Raw genomic sequence first — 27,649 nt, 5'->3', positions numbered from 1 at the left:
AAGTAGAAGTAAATTGCCAGATGAAATTTGGGGAAAATATAAATAAAGCACATACGTAGCATCTTAAAATTTTTATCATATATATATATATATATATATATATATATATAACCAGTTAAATGTATTTACACTCTATAGGATGTCTCCTTCAATATATATTATATATAAAACTTTAGGGTCTATGGAAATGTCTGGAAAATATTTGTGGACCATCTTCTCATGAAACTCAAGAAACGCTTTTGACTTTAGATTTGCAATTGGGATGAAGAAGGAAAACAGATACAGAACTGGTGGGTTCTTTTCACAAAACTAGATAGCTGTATGTGTGTGGTACAGAAGGGGGCAGTGGTAAATAAATACAAGAAAGAAACAAGAGCATGAAGAGAGCTCACATAACAAAAATTCCACCTTGTATTTCTATTTACAGATGGAAGGAATACTTGTATAAAAAGTCACTTGTTCAGAGACCAAACCAAACTCATTAAAAAAAAAATAGTCTCAGTAACAACTTATCATAATAGTCAAAAACTAGAGGAAAAAAACATACAATGGGTTACAGCAAGGAGAATGAAAACTTAAACTACATACCTAAATATGTATGAATCTCAGAAGCACAATACTGAGTAAATGAACCAGACACAAAAAGTACATACAGTGCAGTTGTGAAAAGCTCAATAATAGACAAAAACAAATTTATTTCAGTCTGAAGAATAGTTATCCTAATTGGAGAGTAGTGAATGGAAGGAATTACTAAGGGGTGTCTGGGATGCTAATAATAGTGTTCTTAATCTAGGTGCTAGTTACACACTTTATGAGAATTTATCCAGCTGTACATTTGGGATATACACACTATTCTATATATATTTTCCATTTCAATTAAAAATACTAGAGGTGCCTGATGGCTCAGTCAGGTTAAGCGTCTGACTTCGCTCAGGTCATGATGTCATGGCTCGTGGGTTTGAGCTTGCGTTGGGCTCTGTGCTGACAGCTCAGAGCCTGGAGCCTGCTTCAGATTCTGTGTCTCCCTCTCAATCTTCCCCTCCCCCACTTGTGCTCTCTCACTCTCTCTCAAAAATAAACATAAAAAATTTTAAAAAATACTAAAGCAGCATTTCCCACCTGTGTTCCACAGGACTCTGTTGCCTAAAGAAATGTTATGTTATGGACTTCTTCCATAAAATAATTTGGTTTTCCATACATTTGGAAAATGCTGGGGAAAACCCAGTTAAATATATTTCCACTCTGTAGGATGTCTCCTTCAATGATATTAACTCTCCCTGCATGGGCTTGGATCCACTCATACTGTCTCTATTCAAGTTTGTTCTAAGGTTTCCTCTGGCCCCCAAATTCAGTCACCAACAGAAACTGCATGAAAGGATGTGGATCTGTACATACCCCACATAGTTTGGCCCCCTGACTGGAACAAAACCACTTTGAACACACACTGAATCTTATCACCAGGGTAGATCAGCAGCACCACCTTATCATGGAAGAGCACACATTTAAAATAGGGTGTTGCCCCTCTTTTGAAATCATGACTCCATTCAATGCTCTTGCACCCTCTAATCCCAGAGCAGTGAATTGGCACATTTCATGAAATTTGCCCAGACAATACAGCAAACGATACAGGAAAACAAATTTCAAATAGAGCTTTTACAGCTGTGATTTTGAATGCCCAAGTAATCTCAGCATTCTCATGGATTTCCAGCTTATAAATCTGAGTTTCTCCTCGCAAATACTTGAACCTATCACAAGTTGACTCTTACAATCACTTCATTTTTCTACTCACTTATGTCAAAACAAATCAAGGCTTCTTTATAGCTAGCATTTTACTTGTTGACAATGCATTCATTGATTCAGGCTCTTGCCTCTTTTTTCTTAAACTCTTTGTCACTCTTGTTACCATGAGTGAGATTGTGGAATGTGAAGGCTGTCTCTATGCACAAATAAATAACAAGCAGTGTTCTATGTTGTTAACTTTAGGTCATTTTCCACAACTTTAGTTATTTATCTAACTTAATTTAATCAACCATCTAGTTTACCTTTGTCTATTCATTTCTGCCAAATTCTAAAGTAAAAAAAAAAGAAAAAGAAAATCCCCTAAATTTAGCTAATTACCTTTTTCTTGGAGGGGGAGAAAAGATCAATCTTCAAATGACTTATAAACAGTATGCCTCAAGTCCATCATCTCTTCCTGGCATCTGAGCATCCAGTCTTTTCATTCCTTTTGCTGTAGTCCTAATCAGATATACCACCCACTGCTCCTTAATTATAAAATGAGGGCAGGGAAACTAGACGGTATTTCAAACCAAGGCCTTAAGCCAAGGCATTCAGAATAACGGATCCTAATTACGTTATATTGATTTCCAGCAGGAGGATTAAATTATCTATTTCAAAGAAAATTTAGAACAAACATTAACATAGTGATGTCTGGTTTGGTGAGAAACCATTTGGAGTGGAAAACAGGACTTCAGTGTTTCAAAGCATACTAAGAAGACCTACTGCAAAACACCAAACTATATTATACTCCATGGATAAATAGTAAGCATGATTATATTTGCCATTAGAAATAGAGGGAGAATAAAATTAAGAGAAAATTCTACAAATGGAACTGCCATAGCCATGATTATACAATCCTAATGCAAAGTTGAAAAGAGTGTAATAAAATGACCACTGGAGCTTGGGTGGCTCAGTCGGTTGGACATCTGACTTCAACTCAGGTCATGATCCCCCAGTCAGTGAGTTCGAGCCCCACATTGGGCAATGGGCTGATGGCTCAGAGCCTGGAGCCTGCTTCACATTCTGTTTCTCTCTCCCTCTCTCTCTCTCTCTTTGCTCCTCCCCCGCTTATGCTCCATCTCTCTGTGTCTCTCAAAAATGAATAAACGTTAAAAAAAATTTTTTAATGACTACTGGACTTGGTTTATGTCCAAGATACAGTGAGCAATCTTGCAGATAATATTTTAAATATATTTGCTCCAGAATGAGGAAAAACATTATCCAAAGAGCTACAGGAAAACAAATTCACTTAAGAGTAAAAACACTTAAAGTTTTAATCAGAAAGAATTCCTTATACTAGGAAAAAGAATAATACATTTCATGATTAGCTAATTCATGTTCATAGAACTAATAATGATGACACCTACCTCATTTAACTCTTGCCGAGTCTCAAAAGTGTCCTTTGACCAAATGGTAGCCCTCTGGTCGATTCTATAAATACAAAGAAAACGTATTTCCATTGAAAAGAAACTTTTCAACAATGTACAATTTGAAGCTGGCAGCTACAGATCTGGCTGTACCCTTGTTCAAAACCCTCAGTGGTGTCCCACTGACCATGGAATAAAATCCAAACTCCTTATAATAGTGTACAACACATTATTATTATTATATATTATATCAGTGCTTAAATTCTGCCAGCCTGCCTGATCCCACTTCCCAACACTCATATCCTGTTCCTTACACTCCAGGCTCTTTTGGCCTTCCCTTGGTTTCTTGAACACATAGTGCTGGTTTCCATTCAAACCTTCACACTTGTCCCAAACTGTTCTCCCCAAGATCTTCATAAACAGACTCTTCTCAGCATGTAAACATCAGTTCAGTTGTGATGTCACCTCCCAATAAGACTTCCTGATGTCCCTGACTAGAAGTAATCACTATCACACTGTCCTTAATTTTCTGCTTAGCACTTATCACTATCTGAAAGTAATCTGTTTGTTTGCATTTCCACATTAAAAGGTAAGCTCCAAGGAGTTAGTGATTTTGTCCATTCTCTACACTGCTGAATCTTGAGTACCTAATACAAATTCAATATTTTTCATTCATTCAAAAAAAGTCTTATGTGATCAGATAGATCTGATACAGTCACTACAGAAAGATACCATTTGTTCACTGAAGACAGCATTTGAAAATTTCATGCTGTCTTTTTACTAACACAAAAAACATAGCAATTTCTGGGTAACATTGTGAAGCTAGGTTCTGCCACTACATAGTTTCTAATAAAATAAGGCAAATCTACTCTGAATCATTTTTTTAGTTTAAATACAAAAAAGCAAAACTTCACTACTGACCGATGCTAAATTCCAAATCATGATTTGTCAATGTTATAATCCAATAGTATTTGTTACATAACATTCAAGTTTTTCTACAACAATTTGCATGATATTATATAATAAGCATATTAAATTATAGTTAATATCCTTATAAAAAGTCCTGCTCTCTTAATAAAATATTTAGTCACCATTAAGTCATTTATAAAAAGCTTTATTTGGGGACATAATTATTTATATCTATTATTCTACTTCAATTTGAGTCCTGAAGAAAGCATACATGACCTTTGAATGGTCAATAAGATTAATGATTTCTTTAAGTCATGATGCACATTTGAAAATGCCACAAGCATAATTTCTTCTTCAAAATATTAAGATTACAAAATTTATTCAGTCCAAGGCATTGCTAACTGTGCAAACAATTTACTTAAAATAAGAAAAGTAAGGATATGAAAAAACAAAATCATATAAGATTCACTGATGTCTACTACACCACAAATGAGCATGTATCTCCTGAGTGTGAAAGAAGGTTAATGGTCCAAGAATGAGCTCAGGGAAAGTCCACTCAGTGAGAAAACAAAGTGAGGAAGAACACTGCTGGCACACCCATCCTATCCTCATCAATTTCCTGATCTGCAAACACAGTAATTTTAGGGATTCAGAAAATACTCAATTGCTCTATTCCAAATGGGGGAAACCCTCTTGAGGATAGAAATTAACCTGTCCAATCCAGCAACATCTAAAATTTTTAGTGGTTCATAATTTCTTTGTAATTCTTTGTGGTTCTCAAATTGCATTTCTATAGAGTTGTAATAGCACCAGAAAAATGGAAGAGTGATATCCTTTAATGAAAAAAAATATTTACTACTTTATATTTTAAACATAAATTTGTCTAGGAATTTAAAACAAATACTAAGATAGCATATATTATTGGAAAAAGCAGAAATAGACTTTGTTAAAAATATGTATTACTAAGATACAGAGTACAGACTACTTGTACTACACTCACATGATCTTCCAGGAAAACTACTTAAAATCTCCAAATAAACCTCAAGATCAATTTTGAAAACTGTGGTCTAAGCATCAAGGGTCTTTTAATTCAATAGCTATCTGAATGTTTCCTATGTGCCTGGTATAGTATTGGGGAGGTAAGTGTTAATAAGACTCTAGGCCTTTAGGAGGCTTATGATTTAGTGGAATCTGAAGCAGAGGATAAAGCTAACACCAAGTCTTGAAGCTAATTTCAGTAAGTCAGGGATCAGGCCATAGAGGCTGATATTAGAATGGTAGAAAGGAACTGGGGAGGTAGAAACTAGAGAGATATTTTCAAGGATAAAAACAATCAAGAAGTCTTGGGTATGTATTTAAAGTACGGAATAAAAGAGATAGGATAATCAAAATTATTCCCAAGTTTTGAGACATGTGACTAGAAAGATGACAGGGGGTTTTTATAATGGAGGTAAAGAAATATTTAATTTTGGTGGGAAGATTAAGCAGTTGGCAGAAAGGGAGGCAATTCATGAGTTTAGATTTAGATATTTTCAGTCTGAAATAGAGAAGTAATCCCTCAGTAGGGCTCAACCTAGAATTGGAACTCTACAGTGTGTTCAGCAGAGGTCTGGTGGTGATGGTAACAGTGGTGTGTTGTCACAAGTTCTGCCTTGATATTTTCCCTGTTGTGTGGCCAGAGTCTAGCATCAGTGTGGCCAGAGCCTAGCATTATGCCTAGCATGGCATACACTCAGTACCTGTCCTTCAGATGGGTGGGTAAAGGAAGAAACAGAAGGAAGCTGATCTAAGAATGAGTTCTTCATCCACCACTTACTAGGTGTATGTACCCATGGGTAAAATATCAATCTCTCTAAGCCTCAGTTTCCTCAACTGTAAAGTGAGGATAATGACAGCTACCTCATAGGATAATTCATGATACGACTGCTAGGCGTATTAAAAATAACACATGGATTCTAGAATCATATATGAAAAATACCATAATCGAATTATAAATGATGATAATTAATGGTATATTTTATTAACAATGATCAAAGTCTTGTGAATAAGCAAACTGAAAGGGACAAAACCTGGGACTTCCTTACTCAGGTTCACTGGGTAGGTCTCTGAAACTGGTCAGTTGGTAGACAAATGAAAGAAAGTATAGATCCATCACTAGGAGTAAAGAAGCTTAGTATATCATTCTAAATATTAAAGAGAAAGAAGCTATAAGAAAAAAAAGGTGTCAAGGACCATCTAACAAATTGCCAGCCATTACTATGCCAGGCTGGGAACACCAGGTACTTTACTTACATTATTTCATTTAATCTTCATAGTGATTATATGAGATTAGCATTACTATATCACTTGGCTTAACAGGAAACAGGGAAGTTAAACAACTTTATACATTCATTAAACTACTATTTATGAACCTCCAACTATGTGTCAGGTACGACTGCAGATTTTTGGAATAAAACAGTAAAGCAAAGTCTCTGCCCTCATGGAACTTGTCATTTTCATACAAGGAGAAAGAACCTACAGATATAAACCAGTGAGCTATGGTGCACCAGATGCTAAGTATTATGGAGAAAAAGAAAGCAAGGCAAGGAGAACAGGGCATGCATATGGAATGCCTAAACTCACACTGCTAGAAAATCTCAGTCATCTGCAGATGATGAGAATGAAAGCAGAGAAACAAAAGGCCAGTGGAATTGAACAAGATAAACTTCATGGCAGAAGAGGAAACAGAAATGAAAGTTTCTCACTAGAGAAGTTTAGCTATGAAAACAAAACTGGAACAGTAGCTAGGTGTTTCAAGTTCCCCCTTTTTTTAAAAGGTATTTGAAGATATTGCTGGGACCATTTGTAAATCTTCCTGGAAGCTAACCTAAATACAAACACTGGGCCACACTGAAACATTCCCTCCAATTCTCTTGCTTCTCTTCACCCTAAATAATAACAGGAAAGGAATCAAGCAAATCTCTACCAAATGCATGTTTCTGGAGAGGTCAGTGATGAGAAGGCCAGTCAGAGCACTCTGCCCTGCTCTGTGGTCGAAGCAACAGGAAATGTAGATTGGACTCCTCAAAGCATGATTATGGCCCTCAGCACTGATGGGAGTGTCCTGCTTCTGAGCATTACTACCACTACCATCACTGTCATTGTCACCACCACCATGATTACTGTCACCATCACCACCATTGTGACAACAATGTGTCACACCAATGTGTCATTGTCACCACCACCACCATCACCACAATCACTACTGTACTGCCACCACCATTGGCATCATTGCCATAGTCCCTGTCATCACTGCCACATCCATCATCACCACCACCAAGGTCACCACCACTGCTGCCACCATCATTGTAACCACCACTGCTGCCATCATCACCACCACCACCATCGCCCATGACCACTATTGTATCTGCCGCCACCACCGCCATCACTGCCACTGCCACTGTCATTACCACCTCCATCACCAGTGTCATCACCACCATTGTTGTCACTGCCACTACAACCATCACCACTATTGTCATCACCATGACCACCAACACTGACACTATCATCATTGCCACCATTATATATTTTGAATTAAAAGCACTTCTAACAGAGAAATATAAAACCTAATTATGTGCTGATATTAGAAGTGCTTCTTCCTGGATGGAACTGCATCCAGTTTTGGTCACTGCAAAATTACGGATAACCTACTGAAGTGCAAATTTTTAAATTTTGGTGTTTCCACATTGCTGGGAAATTAAAGCATGTGCTGAGTCAATCTATATGGTCATTCTGCAGTGGTTTTCCCTCAGAATGTGCACTGGAATTCAAAATAGCAAAATAAACAAAGCATTAAGATATTTTTCTTGGCCTAAGGGTAGTGTCAAGCCCCAGATGTGATAATTTGTGAAGAAGCAATATCTTAGCATAGAATTTTTATATCAACCTTTCAATTATCTATAATTAAATTAGCAGATGAAGGTGTTCCCCATCTCAGTGAAAATCTTCTCCCTCTATCCAATGTCTTCCTCATGGAAGACATCTGAGAGTTATTCTGACACTTTCCTCTCCTTCAAGCCCCGTAGCCAGTGTATTATGAAGTCCTTCAATTTCTTATCACAAATAACTTCTGCATCTGTCCTCTTCCCCTCCACCTCCATCACTACTACCTCAGGTCAAACGACTATAATCTGTCTTTCGGACTACCACCATGGTCTCCCTATTTCCCCTCTACTCCCACAAACCATTTTCTACACAACCACCTTATCATTTCCCTTCTCCACATGACACTTAAAATAAAGACCAAAATTCTTAAAGTATCCTAGGACATTGTGAATGATTGCTCCTTCACATGCAAGGACCTGTTAGCCTCTTCAACTTCAATTCACACCATTCTCACTCTCTGCTACTACTACACTGACAGTTTTTTCAGTTCTTTGGACGCACCATGTTCCTTTTCACCTCAGGCCTTTGTATGTGCTGTTCCTGTGCCCATAATTCTGTTCCCTCTCCATTCTCTTTCCTAATTAACACATTCATCCTATAGACACAAGGTAGCTCATAATCAGGTCTCCCTTTTATATGTTCTTCCTGTATTCTTATCTACATCTGCTCCATAGCATAGTCCCTAATTGTGTATTTCTATAATTATCTGATTGTCTCTTTCATGATGGAGCACTCTATAGAGCAGGGACCTTGTGAGTCTTGCTTGTTATTTTTATCTCTAGGGCTAATCCTGACATTTGGCACATAGTAGGCACTCGATGTTTGTTAATAAAGTATTCATCCTAGGGTTATGGACAGCTGCCAATTCTGGTATATTCCCAAGTATGTACAATAATTATGATAAAACGCATGCTTTTTCCCCACCTGTAATTTTCTAGCAGGACTGGCAGGATAGGATGACTCTCATTCCTACAAACAGTTACATTTCTTCCCTGGGGAGACCTGCTGAAGATTAGCAAGTGGTGTTCTAATCCACATTTAGAAAACCCGGGCAGAAAGAGTAAAAGGAGAGCAGCCAGTACACTTTTCAGAATGCTTCATATAGAATCAGAACCTTAAGTCTGAACCAAGCTGAACTTTGGATCACTCTTAAGAGTTCAAGATAATCCACTGCATTAAACTGAGCCTCTGTTCAGAAAGCAACATGGGATACACTAATGTATACCCGGATGACTACTGGCTAGCTGTATGACTGTTGTTTCCTGAAACTCTTTTAAAAACAAAAGGTATATCCCAAGAGGACAACCATCTGAGCAAAACATTCTTTATGTATAAACAATAGCTCTATATGCAGACACAGACAAGATGCCAATAAATTCCAGTAGTATTATTAGCAACAATAACAATCTTCAATACCAGTAAATATAAAATTCCTTTCTCTAGGGAGTCTAAGCTATATTAAAGACATCCTCTTATTGGTGTTTTCTTTTAACCAAATTTCTGTGCCAAAGGACTGAGGTTACGTACTGGGCAGCTATCTTCAAAGATAAAGAAACCAAGGCACTGAATCTTAAATGACCCTCAAGAGACCACTGACAGAAAATAGAACTGGTAGTCAGTAGATCTTTATGAACTGACTTTTCAAACCATGTATGTACTTTTCCATGTAAATAAATTCCCGTAGAGGGGAGAAGGAGGTCATGGTTAAAGGCAGAATGCTGATTTCTAATAATATGCCTTGGCACTAATTATTAGAACCCAGTCTCCACTGCTTTTCATACTTCTCTGAAGATTACTATCAATCAGTATTATTAAAAACATATTCCTGGGCCCCACATTTACTGAAGCTGAATTCCCAAAGGAATGCACTGGTAATATGTATTTAACAAGCACTCCAGGGCATTCCTAGTTGGGAAACATTATCCTAAAGGTCCAGGTAATGGGAGGATACCAGTGGCTGAAGAGCACAGGTGAAGGACTTCTGTGAGTACAGGAGTGCTCTGGGTATTTCTGGCCTGAGCTCCCAGGGGACACATTCCAAAAAAGGAAGAATCATGTCCCTGAAGAGACTCTAAGAAAAACACTGAACACAAGGCAGCCCAGCTGCACTGGAATAGATACCGCTCCTCACCTTGGTGGGCTGGAACAGAGCCCAGAAACAGTCAGAACCATACCAATGTCCAAAGAATGTGTGAGGTGTGAGTCAAGCCCATGAGGCCAGCATCAGTACTGAGAGAAGAAAGGAGGTAGAGTAGCCATGGGTGTGGTCAAAAACCCCTATGAATCAAAAAGAAGAGTTTGGGAAGGGATTGAGGACAAGGGATCCATTGGGAGCACAGATCCTAATACATTATTATTGATAGCAGCACCTGGTCTGCTGAGCTGTATACAAAGCACTTCCTTCCATCATCTCATTTATTCCATTCACTTAGTAAGTATTTATGAGACATCTGCTTCCTGTGCCAGGCAGTGGTCTGCCCAAGAGGCACAGTGGTCATAGCAGATGCGTTAGCTCCATGGACAGTTCTGCTCACTCAAATTATCTCCCTTTAAGCACCTGCCAAGTCTCTTTACTTTTCTGCCTCAAGATTTTGTGAGGCAGAGCTCACTCCCGCAGCCTAGAAGTGTGGGGGAGTTATTCCTCTGGGGACAACCCTCTGCCAGCAAAGAGGGGAGCATGTGAATATACACTTCAGCCCCCAAATTTCAAAGGGATACATCCTCAGATGTATTTACAAGGTTCCTCAGAGAGTCCTCAGGGAGCTAATATCCAGTTGCCAAGAGTAGTAACCTTAGTTACACACATGCTGTCAGCTCTCCCTCCTCCCCCACTTTCTATCACCTCCCTCTACCTAAGGCTTCCTATAAGACTCTGCTTTCTGAAGGAATCTAATGTAAGCAAGCAACATTACAAAGTAAACACGTTACCTGTCTTTCTGAGTCAGAGACAGAAAAAAAATCATCCAAATGAAGATTTAGTCTAGGGACAGATACAGTGAAGGGGACAGGAGATCACAAATAATGGTGGGGGAGGGTGGCTAATTTGAATGACAGGTAAATATTTGATGAATATTAAATTTTTCATTGCACTGGGCACTGTGATATTACATCTGATACTTGGCCTTCCAACATTCTATCTTTTAAATTATGAATCAAGATAGTGCTAGGAACAAAAGAACTTAAGAAATGACACAGAGGACTTACATAAGCATTAATATTAAACAAGCCTAAATCCTAACTGTTCCCTATTAAAGATTTTCCTTCTCTTCCAAAAACAAGAAGTTATGAGTCTCTAATATTCGCTTCTACTCTTCCCTCTTCCATCTTCACTGCCACCATCACCTCCCACGTGGATGATGCATTGCCTCCAATATGTCTCCTTGCTTCCCCATATCACACACTACCTAGAGTGGTCTTTTAAAGATGGAAATCTGAGCATGTCATTCTCCTGGTTATAACCTCAAATGACTTCCTTTTGCACTTCAACAAAATCTGAGATTCATACCCTGGCTTCAAGGCCCTGTGCAGTCTGGGCACTGCCAGCATTTCTGATGCCATCTGATATATTCCCTCTGCAATTCAACTTCTCCAGCCTTTTGGCCCTTTGTCTATGACTTGAATAAGCCAGCACCTCCACACCGCTATTCTGAGTACTTACACTAGTTAGGATTCTCGATATCATTCCATTTTATTTATTTTTTATTTTTTTAAAATTTTATTTTTTTCAACGTTTTTATTTATTTTTGGGACAGAGAGAGACAGAGCATGAACGGGGGAGGGGCAGAGAGAGAGGGAGACACAGAATCGAAACAGGCTCCAGGCTCCGAGCCATCCGCCCAGAGCCTGACGCGGGGCTCGAACTCACGGACCACGAGATCGTGACCTGGCTGAAGTCGGACGCTTAACCGACTGCGCCACCCAGGCGCCCCGATATCATTCCATTTTAAAGCAAACAACAAATGCCATACACACATGCAACACTAACCTCTCCTTACTAATGTGGTCTTGGCAAAGAACCTGGATTTGGCAGGTTTGGATTGGCAAATAATCTGGAATCCAGGACCTGGATTAGTGCTACTCTGAGAGGCAAGGGTGAGTTAATAATCAGAAAGACAAGTCAGAGGAGCCTGGTTCTTGCATGCTTTAATCTCATTCAAGTTTGACAAGGCACATAAAATTTTTTGGCAGTTACCTTGGTTCTTAACTGTCTTCTTCTTTCAGTTCCAAGTTCTTCTCATGCCCCTCCCCACAAGTCATTCCAACAGTGTGGTGATTTTGTCTTCTCAGCACTTTTTACCTCAAATCCACTTCTGACAAACAACCTTCCCAGGGAACCAGCCCTTCACATGCAAATCCCAAGGACTCTATTTTGTGTGTCTAGATGTATTCAATAGGCTCAGTGTGGCCAAAGTTGTTTTCTTGTATGGGTATTAAATTCAAGGCATTGTTAAAAAGTCTCCTGAAATCTGGCCTTACTCCTGCTTCCACCTTCTCAAGTTTCACCTCTTGGACCCCATTGCCATTTAAATGGGCCCTGGTATTTCCTTTGCCCATGGCATCTACAGTCATAGGAGTTCTCTTGATTAGAACTCTATGCTAGTGGACCCCTGAAAGGCTTGCTCTGCTTAAGGGATATAAAAACAGACTTTCTTCAACTTTTATATACAGAATAAAACACTCAAATGAAGAGGTGTCTAGGATACAAATTCTGATTTTAAGTGTCATCTGAACCTGTAAAAATCACCTTTAATATTTGCTTTCTGATCCCACCTGACTCAAACCATAAAAGCCACAGATACCACTGAAAATGCTTTTTAGGTTTCTTCTAGTCAAAAATAATTTTTAAAAATCCATTCTCTTCTATACTTTCCTAATATTCTGCTCTACCTCGAACTGATAAACAACAGTTCAAAGAAACAGAACATAAATGATGATTTGCATTTGTGCAAATTGATGATTGCAGCAATTATAGTAAATTTATTTTTGGTTCTATATCTTGAACAGTTGATACTACTTTTTTTTCATGTATAAATAATTTTCCCTGTTACAAACTTAAGAGGAACCCAATGGGGGAAAATTTGGAAAGCAAAATGAATATTTTAAAAATCACCCACAGCCATTCCATCTGAAAATAACCACCAATAAAATGATTTATGTCTTTCCAGTGTATATTTCTGTATATAATTATATGTTAAGCAAAAATAAGATAAACTTATAATTCTGTTATGTAGTTGCTTTTTTCTCCATGTATAAATAAATCATGAATATGTATCCATGTTAATGAAGACTCTCATAAAACATAGTTTTAAATATCCATCATGAATTTTGGCATTTCTCTTGGAGGTGGTGGTATGCACTCTAGAAAGCATTTAGGAAATTTAGAGGCTATTTGTGATTGGTGCAAAGGCTGGGGGTCCCTGCTGACATTCTGTAGGCTACAACCAAAGATACTAGAGCCTTGAGATGAGCAGGGTAGTTTCACACATCAAAGAATTGTTCCACACCTGGCATGCCTTCCAAATGTCTTTTGGGAATGTTAAAGTCAGAGGCATTTTGCCCTAAGAACAATCTGAGCTAAAAAAAACTGTAAGGGCTAGTGGGTTAAATAGAAATATCTAGAATATACAAGTATGGAGAAGGGGATTGGACTGAACTGTCTCAAATGTTCCACTTAGACCCAGTATCCTAAGATGCTGCCATATACAGAAATCCAGTCACATGACTTTCTAATTCTCTCAAAATTATCAATTATCCATTTTATTCCTATCTTCTTTCATGATCAGATAACTGAAAAATTTATATGCCACATCTTTTTGGTTTATCATTTTAAATCCCATGTCTGGATAGCTTTACCCTTAAGCACAAACCAAGGAAACTGAAATGGAAGTACATAAAAATATTTTAAGAAATTCTTACTACAGCAATATCTACAAATATGAATTCCAGAAGTAACCAAAATACATACCAATTTGGAGTTACAAAAATGATGGTATATTTCATAGTCACTATCATATGGAAAAAAACAATATTAAGTAGGACAAACAAGCTACACAGAAATGCCTAAGATTTCATATATATGAAAAAAATTTATATATACAAATTAAATTGGTTAAGAATAAAAGAAAAATAGGAAGAGTGGGTGGAAACTGTATATGTCACTATATATGATGTGAGTGGATGTGGATGCGGATGTGGATGTGTTTGTGTGTGTGTTTAGCATTGAACATTAGTCTTTTTTTTTTAACATTAGTCTTGAAAAGGAATAACCCTTAAGCACCAGAGCAACCATTGCCTCATTGGGAAGATAAAGAGTAAGTTAAAGAATAGGACACCCTTAAATACAGACAACAGGGTGGCTGGAGGGGAGGTGGGGGGTGGTGGTGATGGGCATTAAGGAGAGCACTTGTTGGGATGAGCACTGGGTGTCATATGTAAGAGATAAATCACTGGGTTCTACTCCTGAAGCCAAGACTACACTGAATGTTAACTTGAGTTAAAACAACAACAACAAAGGAATAACCTCATTCCCATGGCCTCAGGCACACTGAACGCCTAACCAGCTGGTCAGTTTTAAATTAAATTTAAGTTTATATGCACACTCTGTCTTCTATAATCACTATTGAAATTTGTCTCTTAAGTCTAGTCCAGGTTAGGCCAAGAAGATTTACAAGATGTTGAGATATTAAGGACAAATTTTTTGTTCCATCTCCTAGAAATATTATTTCTAACACTATAGGCTATAATGATACCAAAGTTTGTAAAACATGTTTCTTATAGAAACTTGTATTAGAGTATTTTGATGAAAAATCAAATTTGATCACCTTAGCCATAAATGAAGCTGAGCTTGGTGATAATTACCCCATTTCATATTTATAATCTTATATTTATATTTTTATTTATACTTATATATCTATATTTATATTCATATATCTATATCTTTATATTTATAATCCTTAAGATTATATAGTCAGAATGCATTCTGGCCTAGCTTTATACTCTGGAGTCTGTTTAAAATTAAGTCAACTCGAATGTATTAGGAAGTCCCTTTTATACAAATTTTTTAATACCATATTAAAACAATAACAATACGAGGAGTGCACTTGTGGTGAGCACTGGTGATGCATGGAAGTATTGAATTACTATATTGTACACCTGAAACTAATATAACACTGTATGTTTACTAACTGGAATTAAAATAAAAACTAAAAAAAAATAGCAACAATATAAAAACATACACTACACTGGTAACCATGGTTATATTGGGGTGGTAAGATTATGAGAAATTTTTATTTCTTTGGAATTTTTTATATTTTCCAATATAACCGTATTTCATTTATTATTATTTTTAATGAGAGAATGTCTCTGAGTTTCCCTTTTATCTTTATTCCTAATCATTGTCCAGTGAAAGTGCTAACAATTTATAAAGTAACCAAGGGCAGTTGCAAAAAATAATAATAATAATTTTTAAAAAGGAGTGTTTCATTCCCAGAATAATCAAGTGTGGGCTCTATGTTGTCAATCAGTTCAATGATTTGGTGATTTGGTGTAGGATACTTTTTGTGCTCTACAGCAGGGAGGAGGAATTATTTTTATCTGTGACTGAAAGAGATTGTTTTATTAAGCTACAATCTTTCCACTCTAATCCTTTAAATATCTAGAATGTTGAGCATTTTTAGTGTTAGTGCCAAAAGGGAACTAAGAAGTCATCTGACCCAGACTCGTGTTAGACAAGGGGACTGAGGGATTTGCATGAAGTGACCAAGGTCACCTGAGAGACATAATACAAGACTGCATTTCTTAATTTGAATGTTCTTTCCATTCTACCAAATTGTTTCTGAGCCCATCAGGATGGAGGCAGGATCGGGGGATGAAAAACAGCCCTAACTATATGGCCCCCTTCCTATGCAATATAGGCAAAATAAGCTATTCCAGAACCCTTGTTCTGGAATACTTGTCACTCAACATAGTAGTCTCAAAACACTATCAAGACCAACTAATTTTTTTTGTTCTATACCTCATTTGTTCTCCCCCTTCCCTGTTAAGAAAGAAAGAATGAAAGAAAAGAAAAGAAAAGAAAAGAAAAGAAAAGAAAAGAAATCTTAAGAGCACACTAATAAGAACATGCTGGCAACATGTAATGCTCCTGCTCTGGTACAGTCCAAGAAGGCAGTTCTTGTGTACTATGTTATTAAGAATCTCTGGGTGCTCATTCTCTTACTCATTCTTTCTCTTTTTAGCAGAGCTCCTTAAGGCTCTGCTTACTTCTATGAAAAACACTTAAATAAGAAACAAATAGCTATTAAAACACACACAAGTTGTCTATCTCAAAAACAAAACCTGAAAGGATTTATCCCTCATGGAAAAGTTGCTGCCAACAAAACTTCCTCTTTCCATAAAGCAACAACCCTTTTTCTTTCTTCTGGAACGTCACAAAAATAGTCAAAGCCATCAAAGGCCATTATTTTTGTTAATACTCCAATCTTCAACCCCCTCTAACTGGGGACTTCCAGACGAATAGGCTAATGAACTCCAATTCACAAATGCAACCACCAACTTAATTAGTAGTAACACAATGCTACAGAATAGTTCCTGTTTATACAGACAAGGTCTTAACAACATTAAAGGTTTAATGCTGTCATAAATTTTAATAAAATATTTTAAACACAAGTGAATTAATCACTCTCAAAAGTAAATTTACTTAGCTGGGTAAGAAATCCCCAGCTTCATTAGTATTCTGTTACATTGATAAATCCTCCTTTGTCATATCCGAGGGTTCACAGGATTGGCACTGGCTGTAGCTATATAAAAAAAAATCAATCAAACTGATGCATATTCATCAAGTTACTGCTCTGAACAGATTGATGGCATTTGTCTTCATTCTGTTATAAGGGGAACAAGGGCTTAAGCAAATAACAGCCTCACTGGGTGTCACACTAGAAAATGAGAGGGTTGTATTAAATGATTATTAAGGCTTCATTCTTGCTCTAACTAAATGCAGTTCTATAACTTTATATGTTTTGAAAAGCTCCAGGTACTGAAGAGTATGTCAGAGTAGGGTAATATGCAACCCCTCAACTCAGATGCAATGGAAATCCAAGTTAAAATATAAATACATCATCTTGGAAAGGAGGCAAAAGACATTATCAGACATCACCTTATCAAGGCTTAATTCTGAGCACCTAGAGTACCCAGGATGAGTAGTTGCTGGGAAGAAAATGATTGAAGTAAGCATTATAAATCAAATGCCTGTATGAGTCAGGCAAAGAGTACAAATAAGTGGGCAGATCTGGGCAGGAGTTGTGGAAAAATGGATGGCTGCTCCTCAGCTCCTGCTAACTGTTGCCTTATAGGGCCCTGGGTATCCCATCTTCAGATTTTCAAAAAGAATCTCCAAAATCTATAAACATGGTGATTTTAAGTTTATTTATTTTGAGAGACAGAGAGAGAGAGAGAGAGAGACCGAAGCGGGAGAGGGTCAGAGAGAGAGAGAAAATCCCAAGCAGGCTCTGCACTTGACACAGGGGTCAATTTCTCTAACCATGAGATCATGACTTGAGCTGAAATCAAGAATCAGACACTTGACCCAGTGAGGCACCCCAAAACTTTCGGATTTTTAAATATTGAATCAAAATATTTTAAAACATTCTGTAAGCCAAATGTATCTCCACACCTTAGATACATCACAGATCTCTGCTGTGGGGCACTGTACAAGGAATATAATATAGGGACAGCAAAGACATGGCAAAAAGGAGGATGGATGCAGTGAAAGAGGACAGAGGGGGCTAAATCAGTATCTGAGGTTGTCTCTGTGGAAGAATATGCAAAATGGAAGGTTGGAAGTGGTTAGGATAGTGTTTCTAAGCTTTTTGGGGTCATGAGTGACATAAGATTCTGATAATTGCTTTAGAGATCTTCCCTGGAAAACAACTTTTATGTAGTAGGCAGAATAATGGAGTGCACACACACACCAAGGTGCCCACGTCCTCATTTTTTGCCCCACTCCACATGTCACTCTTACGTGATAAAAGGGATTCAGTAGATATGATTAAGTTAAGGATGCTTGAGATAGGGAGATTATTGTGGGTTGTCTAAATCAGTCCAATCTAATCCCATGAATCCTTTAAATCAGAAAATATTCCCTGGGCATGGTCAAAGAGAGATGTATGGAAGAATGCTCAGAGATGCAATGTTGCTAGCTTTGCAGTGGAAGAAGGCGCACAAGTCAAGCAATGTAGGCATCCTCTGGAAATGGGAAAAGGCAAGGAAATGGATGGATTCTCCCCTAGAGACTCCAGAGAGGAATGCAGGCCTACCGACACCTTTATTTTAGCCCAAGGAGATTCATGTTGGACATCTACTGAACTGTAAGATTTTGTCAATGTGTGTTGTTTTAAGCCACAAATTTGTGGTCACTTGTTACAGTATCAACAGAAAACCAATATGATATATATACACTCAAACTTTAGAAAAAAAATTCATAAACCTCTGTGACGCTCATCCACAGACACAAATATAGGCTCCCTGTGTTAGAAAGAGCTGACAGACAACACAATGCTCTGAGAGCTAAAGGTATGAAACTATTTCTCCTAGACATGCATGCAAAGATCAGATCCCATCTCAACACAATTAGCTCAAAAATCTCACTTCTACAAGCATGGATTAATTCTCTGAAGACTAACTGTTCCTTTGAGTCTTGCTGAAGTGACATGTGACCCCTTGACAGCATAAAGATCTTTCTTCCCTTTTTCAAAGTGTTCATTATGCAAATAAAATATTCCCCCCATCCCCAAGAAGGTGGCATTTTACACCTGCTGAGATACAGACTGGTTTCTTCCCTCACTTTGAGTCAGACCTAGTCTGGAGTGTCCTGTTACAGTATCATGTATCTATCAAGATCTTATTGGGCACCATATGCCTCAACCTGGTCATATGCTGACTTAAAAGGGAAGAGGAATGTTATCAGGAATGTGAGATACCTGACTCAAAGTTGTTTTTAGCCTCAGATCTCATTTCACCAGTTCATCAAATTTCACAATCCCTGTAATATTTTGAGATTTTTTTTAAGTTTCATTAGAATGTCCCTAAGTGACGTCACCATGTTTGTGACAAATAACTCTGTAGTTTAAAGGTTACCAGCGCAACCTAAATACTAAACTTAACAGTACCAGATATAAGTGGCCTATCACCACTTCTGATCTGAGACTTAATACCAGATCCTGTGATTCCTAAAACTGGGGTGCAGAATATTCTGGAATGGTGCTAGCTCAGAAAGCTAGATCCTATCAAAGTGGAACCTGGGGGCTAGAAGGGAAGAGAAGAAAAGGAAAACAGGATATTTGGGGTCCTATGGAGGTTTGCTAAGCTGCAGAAGTGGCCAATGTGTTGGAGAGAGACAAGGCTGATTTAATGAGGAAGGCTGCCCAGTGACCCTGACTGTATTCAGTTCCTTTTTCTGACATGCAGAGGAGGTCTAAGAACCTAAGATGTTACAAACTTGTGTATATGTACATCTCTGTTTTTCTGAGAAAAGTGTCATAGACCTGAAAATCCGAATTCAGCTGTAACTACCCATCTATCGTCAAATGTAAGAATTGCTGCCTGGTACATTTCCTCATCAAGACTATTCTCATTCCATACTCTCAGCTCTTACTGATCATATGTGAATGATTCCCAACACAGAATCCTATTAAATTTCTGACCTGCCCTCTGATAACAGGAATATTACCACTTACCTTCCCCGCTGTAGATAAGAGATAAAATGGTCTAAAGTTACCAAACATCAAGTATATATTCCATACACACACACACACAAATAATTTAGGGGTTTTTTTTGTTTGTTTTGTTTTGTTCTATTATTTTGAAATATGCATGGGTATATAGTTGGCTATATTCTTGCTGCGAAAGGCAGTTACAAGTCTGGTAGAGGGGAAACAGTGTCACTACACAAAATTGATTCTAGTCAGTCTAAAACAGCTTTATTTTTTTTACTTTTTTTAATCTTTACTCATTTTTGACAGAGAGAGAGAGACAGAGAGAGACAGAGTGCAAGTGAGGGAGGAACAGAGAGAGGGAGACACAGAATCCGAAGCAGGCTTCAGGCTCCAAGCTGTCAGCACAGAGCCCGATGCGGGGCTCGAACTCATAAACCGTGAGATCATGACCTGAGCTGAAGTTGGACGCTTAACTGACTGAGCAACCCAGGCGCCCCATAAAACAGCTTAATTTATAATAAGGCTTCAAATAGGAAGGAGAATGCTCCAATGACAAGGTTGAGTCTTACCTGACCTGAGGTCACGTAAGAATAAACAGAAAAGAGGTGGCAACTTGTGAGAAGGGTGATACAAGACACCTATGAATACAGTTGAAAAAAGAGTCACCTTGCTTTTGGGGTCCCTCCAAACTTTTAGGAATCTATGATTCTAAATTTAGTACTTGAATATTTTAAAGCAAAATTATATACTACAGCCAACTTCTCTCTAGTTGTTGATTCATTTAGGCTGTGCTGCCATAAAAAAAAATCTAAAGGTCGTGCTCAGAAACAGAGCACTCTCTTCCCACTGAGTGAGGGCTAAGATTATGCTGTATACAAGATCCTACAAAGACAGCTGACACAACTAGCAGCTGAATTCTTTCTTCTGTTTATATCCAGAAGAGATTTTCCACAGACAGCTGCAATGCCAGGCTCCCATCAGAATGTCATGCCAACTTGCTGCAGACAGCTTTCCACCCACATCCTTGCCCTGGACCCAGGGATGTCTCCAGCAGGTCTAGCAGACCAGAGAGGCCAGCCCCTGGACTGCTTCAAGTGTCCCAAGGATACTACTTGGATCCGCATTGAAGCACACCTGGTATGCTGTAATCAGACATTTGTGGGTTCAAATTCTGGCCAGCTTTTTCACTTGTGCAATATCAGGCCAGGGACACAATGAATCTTGGGGCTCAGGCTCCTCCTCCATAAAATGGGGCTATAAATACTTACTTTATGAGGAAGTGATGAAGGCTAAATGAGATAATATATAAAAAGAAACTGACTTGATGTCTACACTGTCATCACTAATTATCATTATCATGGAGGAAAACATTTCTAGCATGGAATGAAAGAGTACAAAATGAAATCAACATTTCTTTCTCCCAGACTATCTCCTGTCGTCTCTGAGCTGTAAGGCTGATTATCTCCAAAATGAAGACAGTGACAGTAGGTTATTTACATTTCTCTTCAATTCAGACTCAATGATACTCTCTTACAGCCCCTTAAAGCTGCTTTTGTGACTTGTAAGGAATGCCAGCCAAAGTCAGAAAGCCTTGCCTCTTGTATGGGGGTGACAAGCACCAGCATCAGCATTTCTGGGAAAGCAACACCAGGCACAGCACAACTTCTGACAGCAAAAGACCCACCTTTGTTGAACTCGCACTGTTTCTTGGCACCTGAAAGGGTGATTTTGTGGACTCTCGTGGACTTGCATTCCTGTTCTCCCCCGACACTCTGGCTGGCTGGGTACCACATGCTCTGTCTCCTGCAAGAAGAAACAGCAAAAGTAGAGGAGCTGTCAGAGGCCATCCGTTCTCTAGTGTTCCACAGTGCTCTTCAGCTGGGAGTGGGTCTCAGGGCAGGGAGCACAATACAAAACACATTCTGCCGACTATAGTTGGGGAAGGAGGCCAATAAGTGATTTGAAATTCAAGAAACCTCTTTCTGTCAGTTGCTACAAGATTACAGGATGAAGAGAAAAATAATTAAAAATCTAATGTTCAAGTGATGATATAACCATACATTAAAATTTTCACATTAAAATATTATAAAAGGATATTGAATAAATAGATATATCTGAAAATATAATTTCTGGAATATTTATAGTATTGGCTCGTTTTTGTAAAAACAAACATATGTATGAATGTACATACACACAGATTGAGATACCATAATCTTAACAGTGACTAACTCTGAGATGTCATTTCTTTTTTATTTTTCTTTGGGGGACTCATCTATATTTTTTACAATAAACATACATTATTCCTATAATAAGAAATAAATTTAAGTTATTCTGAAATTTAAGGAACATATCATTTTTATAAATACCAAACATGCTTGATATTCCTTCTCCCACTCCCTCTCTCTGACATGCACACACACAGAATACACACACACACACACACACACACACACACACACACACTTGCCATTAGCTACACTGCATCCAAAGAAATCACTACATTGGTCATCCCATGTTGCAGTCTACTCATTAGTTTAGAAGAACTCCAGAATGCCAAACTCTCCAGAGAATATCATAAACAAATCGAAGCAAAAATGAATCTGGATTCACTATAAAGATACACACACACTAAAAATGAAAGATTTATATACATTCAACAGCTGAACCGCTATAGTCTTTGAGCTGTGCCAAACCCCTAATAACAAGTTTTCCTAACAGCAAAATAGCCCCTCTTTACCTGATAAAAAAAATACTAAAACTATAATCAGTAAATCCAGATGGCTGCCATCATGCAGTGAAAAAAAATCATGTGCTGCAATACATTTGGGTCTTAGCAGTGTAGTGTGGTGGCAATAGAGACCAAGATTTTCTATTCTGAGTGTGGGCTAAAGTCAGTACAAGTGACAATATGTCAAGTCACTTTTCCAAAACACTAGACTAATGTGGTGGGGCTTTTTGCCAAGTAGTCATCACAAGCTTCTAAAACAAAATTACATGGATACTTTTATATAAGAGAGTTAAAGTGGGGAGTGGGGACAGAGATAAGGAAAGGGATTAATTATGCCACCAGAATCTTTTAATTCCATTTTTCTAAGCCTCCAGCTTCAGGCAGAAGACACTCTGGAAGTAGTAACTGCTTATGAAAAATTCTACAACTACCCCAATACTGGCAAGTTTCCCCAAACAGTGGCTTTCAAGTGAGATAGCTCACTTGCAAGGTATGTGACCTTGGACAAGTTACATCAACTATCTGGATCTCAGTTTCCTCGTCTGTAAAATGGGAATAATATTCTAAGGTCACTAAGTTGTTGAACAAGATGTCACTAGAACATCTCTTACTTCCTGTCAACTGGAGGCACACAGCAGATGGGAGCTATGAATGCTAATATTGCTTTTATAAAAATTCCTTTAAAGCTCAATATTCTGAAAGTAATGTTAAGGAAATATTCAGAGATTTAACCCAAATAAGTTTATCAAAAACACACCTATTTTTGTGGCAGAATGCTTGTTTCATATTTCTATACTATTAATATCATTTTAAACATCATATTTAGACGCCCAATACCTGTAGGCCTAAAGGAAAGACTCTTCTAATCTCTAAAAAGTTTAAATCTGAAATTTCCATCTTATTAAAAATTTTCCTTTTAGGAAAAAGTAGTTTTTTTTTCTTTTTAAGGACGATGTCTTATATAATCCTTTGAATCCACAAAAGTTTGAGAAGGGTTATAGGCCACACATTCTGGACTGCCATTGATTTTATGATTTATCTTAAAGATGAATAAGAGGGGGTATCTGGCTGGCTCAGTTAGAAGAAGATGTAACTCTTGATCTCAGAGTTGTGAGTTGGAGCCCCATGTTGGGTGTGGAGATTACTTAAAAAATTAAAAATATTTTTAAAAAGATGAATAAATGGGGCTCTGGAGAAAGTGCCATAATCCTCTCAAGTCACAGATCTCAAAGCGTTGCAAGAGGAGAATTTTTCTCTGGCATGGGTGGATAGAGTATTTGGGGACATCTGACAATCAAGTCCCTGATTCAAGAGGAGAAAAAAATGGCATTGTCAGCCATGCTTCTGCCCACTAAGAATTTGAAACTTCAAGATGGTATGGAGAACTTGGAAAGAGGACTTTGGTATAAAGCATCCTGAATACCAACCAACAGAGCAGACTCTGATGCGAAATATAAGCATAACTGTAATGATGGATGCTGCACTTTCCAATGACAAAATGTTAGATCATGCTCCAAAGTGTTGATCTCCAAAACCTCCTCAGATCAGAAACAAGTCCAGCCTCTCTCTGAAAATGCTGAATGGGTTCTTCCTTCCAAAGTTCCTATGAGTTTGGAAAATCTCATTTGTAAGAAAAGGAATAAGTATTTTTAGTTTAGTCTCTTCCATTCTATTATCTCTTCATGGAATGGCTCCAGGTGGACCAATAACCCCAGCAAACCCCACATGGGAATCAAAACCTTCAGGTGATTCTTGTAGGCTACATGTCTTCTGGCTGAGGCCCCAGGCATCATGAAGTGAAACAACACCTCCCTATTATGCCCTAAGTGAATTCCTAACCCACAGAAACCACGAGACATAATAAATATTTGTTTTAAGTGTTATACAACTATAGATAACTAAAATACCACTACCTTTTTTTTCTTGATCTAAGATACTACCAACTATAAAAGCCAACATCAGTTTAATTAAATAACATGTTAGGAAAAAAATAATGCCATATTAAGTGCATCCATCAATTTTAAAGTATAATCAGCTATAAGAAAGGTCAAAGTGTGAAAAATATATATTTTGGCATCAAGGAAATTCAGATCATGCCCAGCAAAACACAGTACTATGTGTGACACAAAAGCAGTCTTGTCAGTAGGACACACCAGAAAAAGCAACTTCAAGAGTCTAATCTAGAAGTTACTCAAGAACCTCATAGGAAATAGGGGAGTAAACCCCAATTCTTACTTGCTCCACTTTTAAAAATAATTTCATGATTTTCCTTAAAGGGATAAGGCAGAAAGAAAAGGGATATCATTCTAAATAAATCAATAAAACAATAGCTTCCAAAAGTATTGTGCTGCCAGGTATCATTTATTCATAAGGACATAAGGGAAAGAATATATAACAAGAACAGTAATAGTCATAGTTATTGGCCTTTATAACAGAGATTTAGCTAGACACATGAGAGACCACAACTTATCCCCCTTGGTGAGTTCACATCCCTATTCCAGTTGGGCTCCACCACCTGACAAGTGACAAGGTTAACTAGGACTGCCAAAGAAAGTTCTTAGAATAGATAGTGTACTTGTGTATGACTGAGAGTGAACATATTCTCCCTGCCAACCCCCCAAAGGTGACAATATCTGAACAAGAATAATATATTTAATTAGTTTTGCTCACTTAAGCTTCATTATATCTTTGTTTGGAATCTGCTATGACACTCCCCCGCCCTCCCCCCGCCACCTCAAAAATTCTAGAACATTAAAGCAGGGTGTTTATCTTAAAATGACTGAGATATATTTTTACTCCAAAGGGAATCACCTACTATAAACCAAGGATGTTGACAGTTGAGGAAGTTATATAAAAGTGATTAAGACAATCTTGCCCCCAAAGAACTTTAAAATCTACTGTTTGACAAACACTAAAGTGTGAGAGAGCAGACACTAACTTGCTTACTTCTGTGTTAATGTACTTGCCAGATTGGCAAGTCCAAGCTGACCAATGGAAGTGAAGGAAGAAGCCAAGACCCTCCCCTCCAGGCTTGTCTCCCTGGTACCTGGCCAGGCAGAGTCTGGGTGGGTATATGATGAGTCATCCTACCTCTTCTCTTCCTCCCAGCCATTCTCTATCTTTTGATCTCACCTCCTGTACATCCTAATTCTAGCCTCAGTGGAGTGATTTCTTGGTTCTCTGCTATATGCAGGGCCAATCACATCGACTTAGCTCTGACATGAGTAAGGTAAGTGTCACACAAGCATTATTTCACTCATTTTCTGACCCAGGAGCACAGGCCAGGACAGTATGCACAATGACAACAGAAAGACTGTCTGTTGAATTGAGAGGCTTGGAACCTCAGCTGAGTCAAGGAAAAATTAGCTGCCCCTAAGGTGGGAATAGTGGAATATAATATTTTGCCCTTGTTGGGATTTTAGTGAATTCAGCTGACTCTTACCAAACTTGAGAGAATCTAGTTTTGATCCAATGGCATGGCCACAACTTCAGGACCTTCCAAGTCCCCCAATTTGTACAAATCCATAACTCATAAGAAAGAAAACAATTTCCATCCTAGTCTTAGTTTTTGCTCATCTACGCTAGCTTGCCAAATCATAACACTACCTTTAGACCTCAAAGACACATGCATCCTTTAAATCTTCCTTTCAAGATGTGGTCAGTCAAAACATTAACTCTTTTCAGCTTCTCACAGTTGAGGTTTTATTATGTCCATTCTATTCCAAAACTGATAAAACAAGTTACTTTCCTCAACTACTGGCTTAAATTGTAAATTAAACAGATTTGTAACTAATCACTCCATTGCTAATGCCTTGCATTTTTCAGAGCATGTTCTTCCCAAGAGCTCTAAATACTACATGATTAATACTTCTGATATCTCCATAGTTTTGAAAAACAAAAATATTCATCTCTTACAACAAACAGGTAATGTGTTATAAGTGTACCCTATCCTATGTCACCCCAGAGTACCTTTTACCTTAAATCTGCACACATCTATGAAAATGACTTAAAGTCTTTTTGAATAATTGGGGGTTTTAAAGACCTTTCCCCTGATTAAAAGAATTATCACATTCATTTTATAATTGGGGGAAAAGAGGCTCTGGAAGAGCTAATTAGAATATCTTCTAAAAATGTGTGCCATTATTATTTTAAGTATTCTGGATATTTAAGAAATAGTACTTAGAGAACTGTTGTTTCAGACCTATTTTAAAAATAATTTCTGGGGGCACCTGGGTGGCTCAGTCAGTTAAGTGTCCAACTTTAGCTCAAGTCATGATCTCTCAGTTCATGAGTTCGAGCCCCACATCAGTGCTGACAGCTTGGAGCCTGGAGCCTGCTTCATATTCTGTCTCCACCACTGTCTCTGCCCCTTCCCAGGTTGTCCTCTCTCTCTCTCTCTCTCTCTCTCTCTCTCTCTCTCTCTCAAAAATAAATAAATAAATAAATAAATAAATAAATAAATAAAATTTATGCCTACCTTGTTCACTATTTCAACACAGAAATAAAATAAATTATGGAGGAAGATAGGCATAGGTTCAAAATCCACACATATCCACAAAGTAGGATCTCCTCTGATCCTATTTTCTTATCTGAATACAGAGATATCACTAAGTTTACTGCTTACATTTGTAAGAATTTCTAGTAGAAAACAGATATTCAAATTATGCTATCTTGTCCACTTTCCAAATCAAATAACATTCTTTGAGTGCCTGATCTATACCCAGCACTAAACTACACACTTTTAACTTGTATTTCCTCTTTTAAAACCAGGAGGTGGATCTCACTGTGCCACTTTCACCCATTGAGAATAATCAAGTGAAAACAAGACAGGTGACGTATTAAGGCCAGAAATATTGTCTTTTATGCAAGTGATGCCTTCCAGAAAACCCTGAAAATTTCAGTTTAACTGATATTTATGCATTTTAAGGCTACACATTTCCCCACTATCAAAAGTACAGTGTTCCTATGAAATCTTCCAGAAGTCATGGTGGTATAAAGCAAAGCAGCAATTACCATTAGTCTATATGGCAAAATTTTTTTTATTCCCAGACCCCAAAAAGTAACCTCTCTTACACCTTTCTGATACCTTAGTACACACAAAATAAATCTAGATAAAGCACCGATGTTCACAGACCCAGTTCAAAGCTATGGCAGCTTAATGCTGAGATTCTGAGTAGAATTCCCAGGAAAGCAGCTTGGTAGCACCACACTAGCTGTTCAGGGTGCATGCT

At 37.8% G+C, this 27,649-nt stretch overlaps 1 protein-coding gene across 1 annotated transcript in view; it reads right to left on the bottom strand.

The window, feature by feature from the left end:
• FAM13C (family with sequence similarity 13 member C) overlaps positions 1-27,649 on the bottom strand; it is a 165,865-nt gene that overhangs the window by 85,856 nt on the left and 52,360 nt on the right. Inside the window, 2 exon segments of the mRNA XM_030335007.1 lie at positions 3,143-3,210; positions 21,375-21,493. Coding sequence (XP_030190867.1) covers positions 3,143-3,210; positions 21,375-21,493 — 187 coding nt within the window.

Source organism: Lynx canadensis, chromosome D2, assembly GCF_007474595.2.
Source record: "Lynx canadensis isolate LIC74 chromosome D2, mLynCan4.pri.v2, whole genome shotgun sequence".
Taxonomy (NCBI): Eukaryota; Metazoa; Chordata; class Mammalia; order Carnivora; family Felidae; genus Lynx; species Lynx canadensis.
Note: the sequence above shows the minus strand (reverse complement) of the source record. Positions and strands in the feature narration are given on the sequence as shown.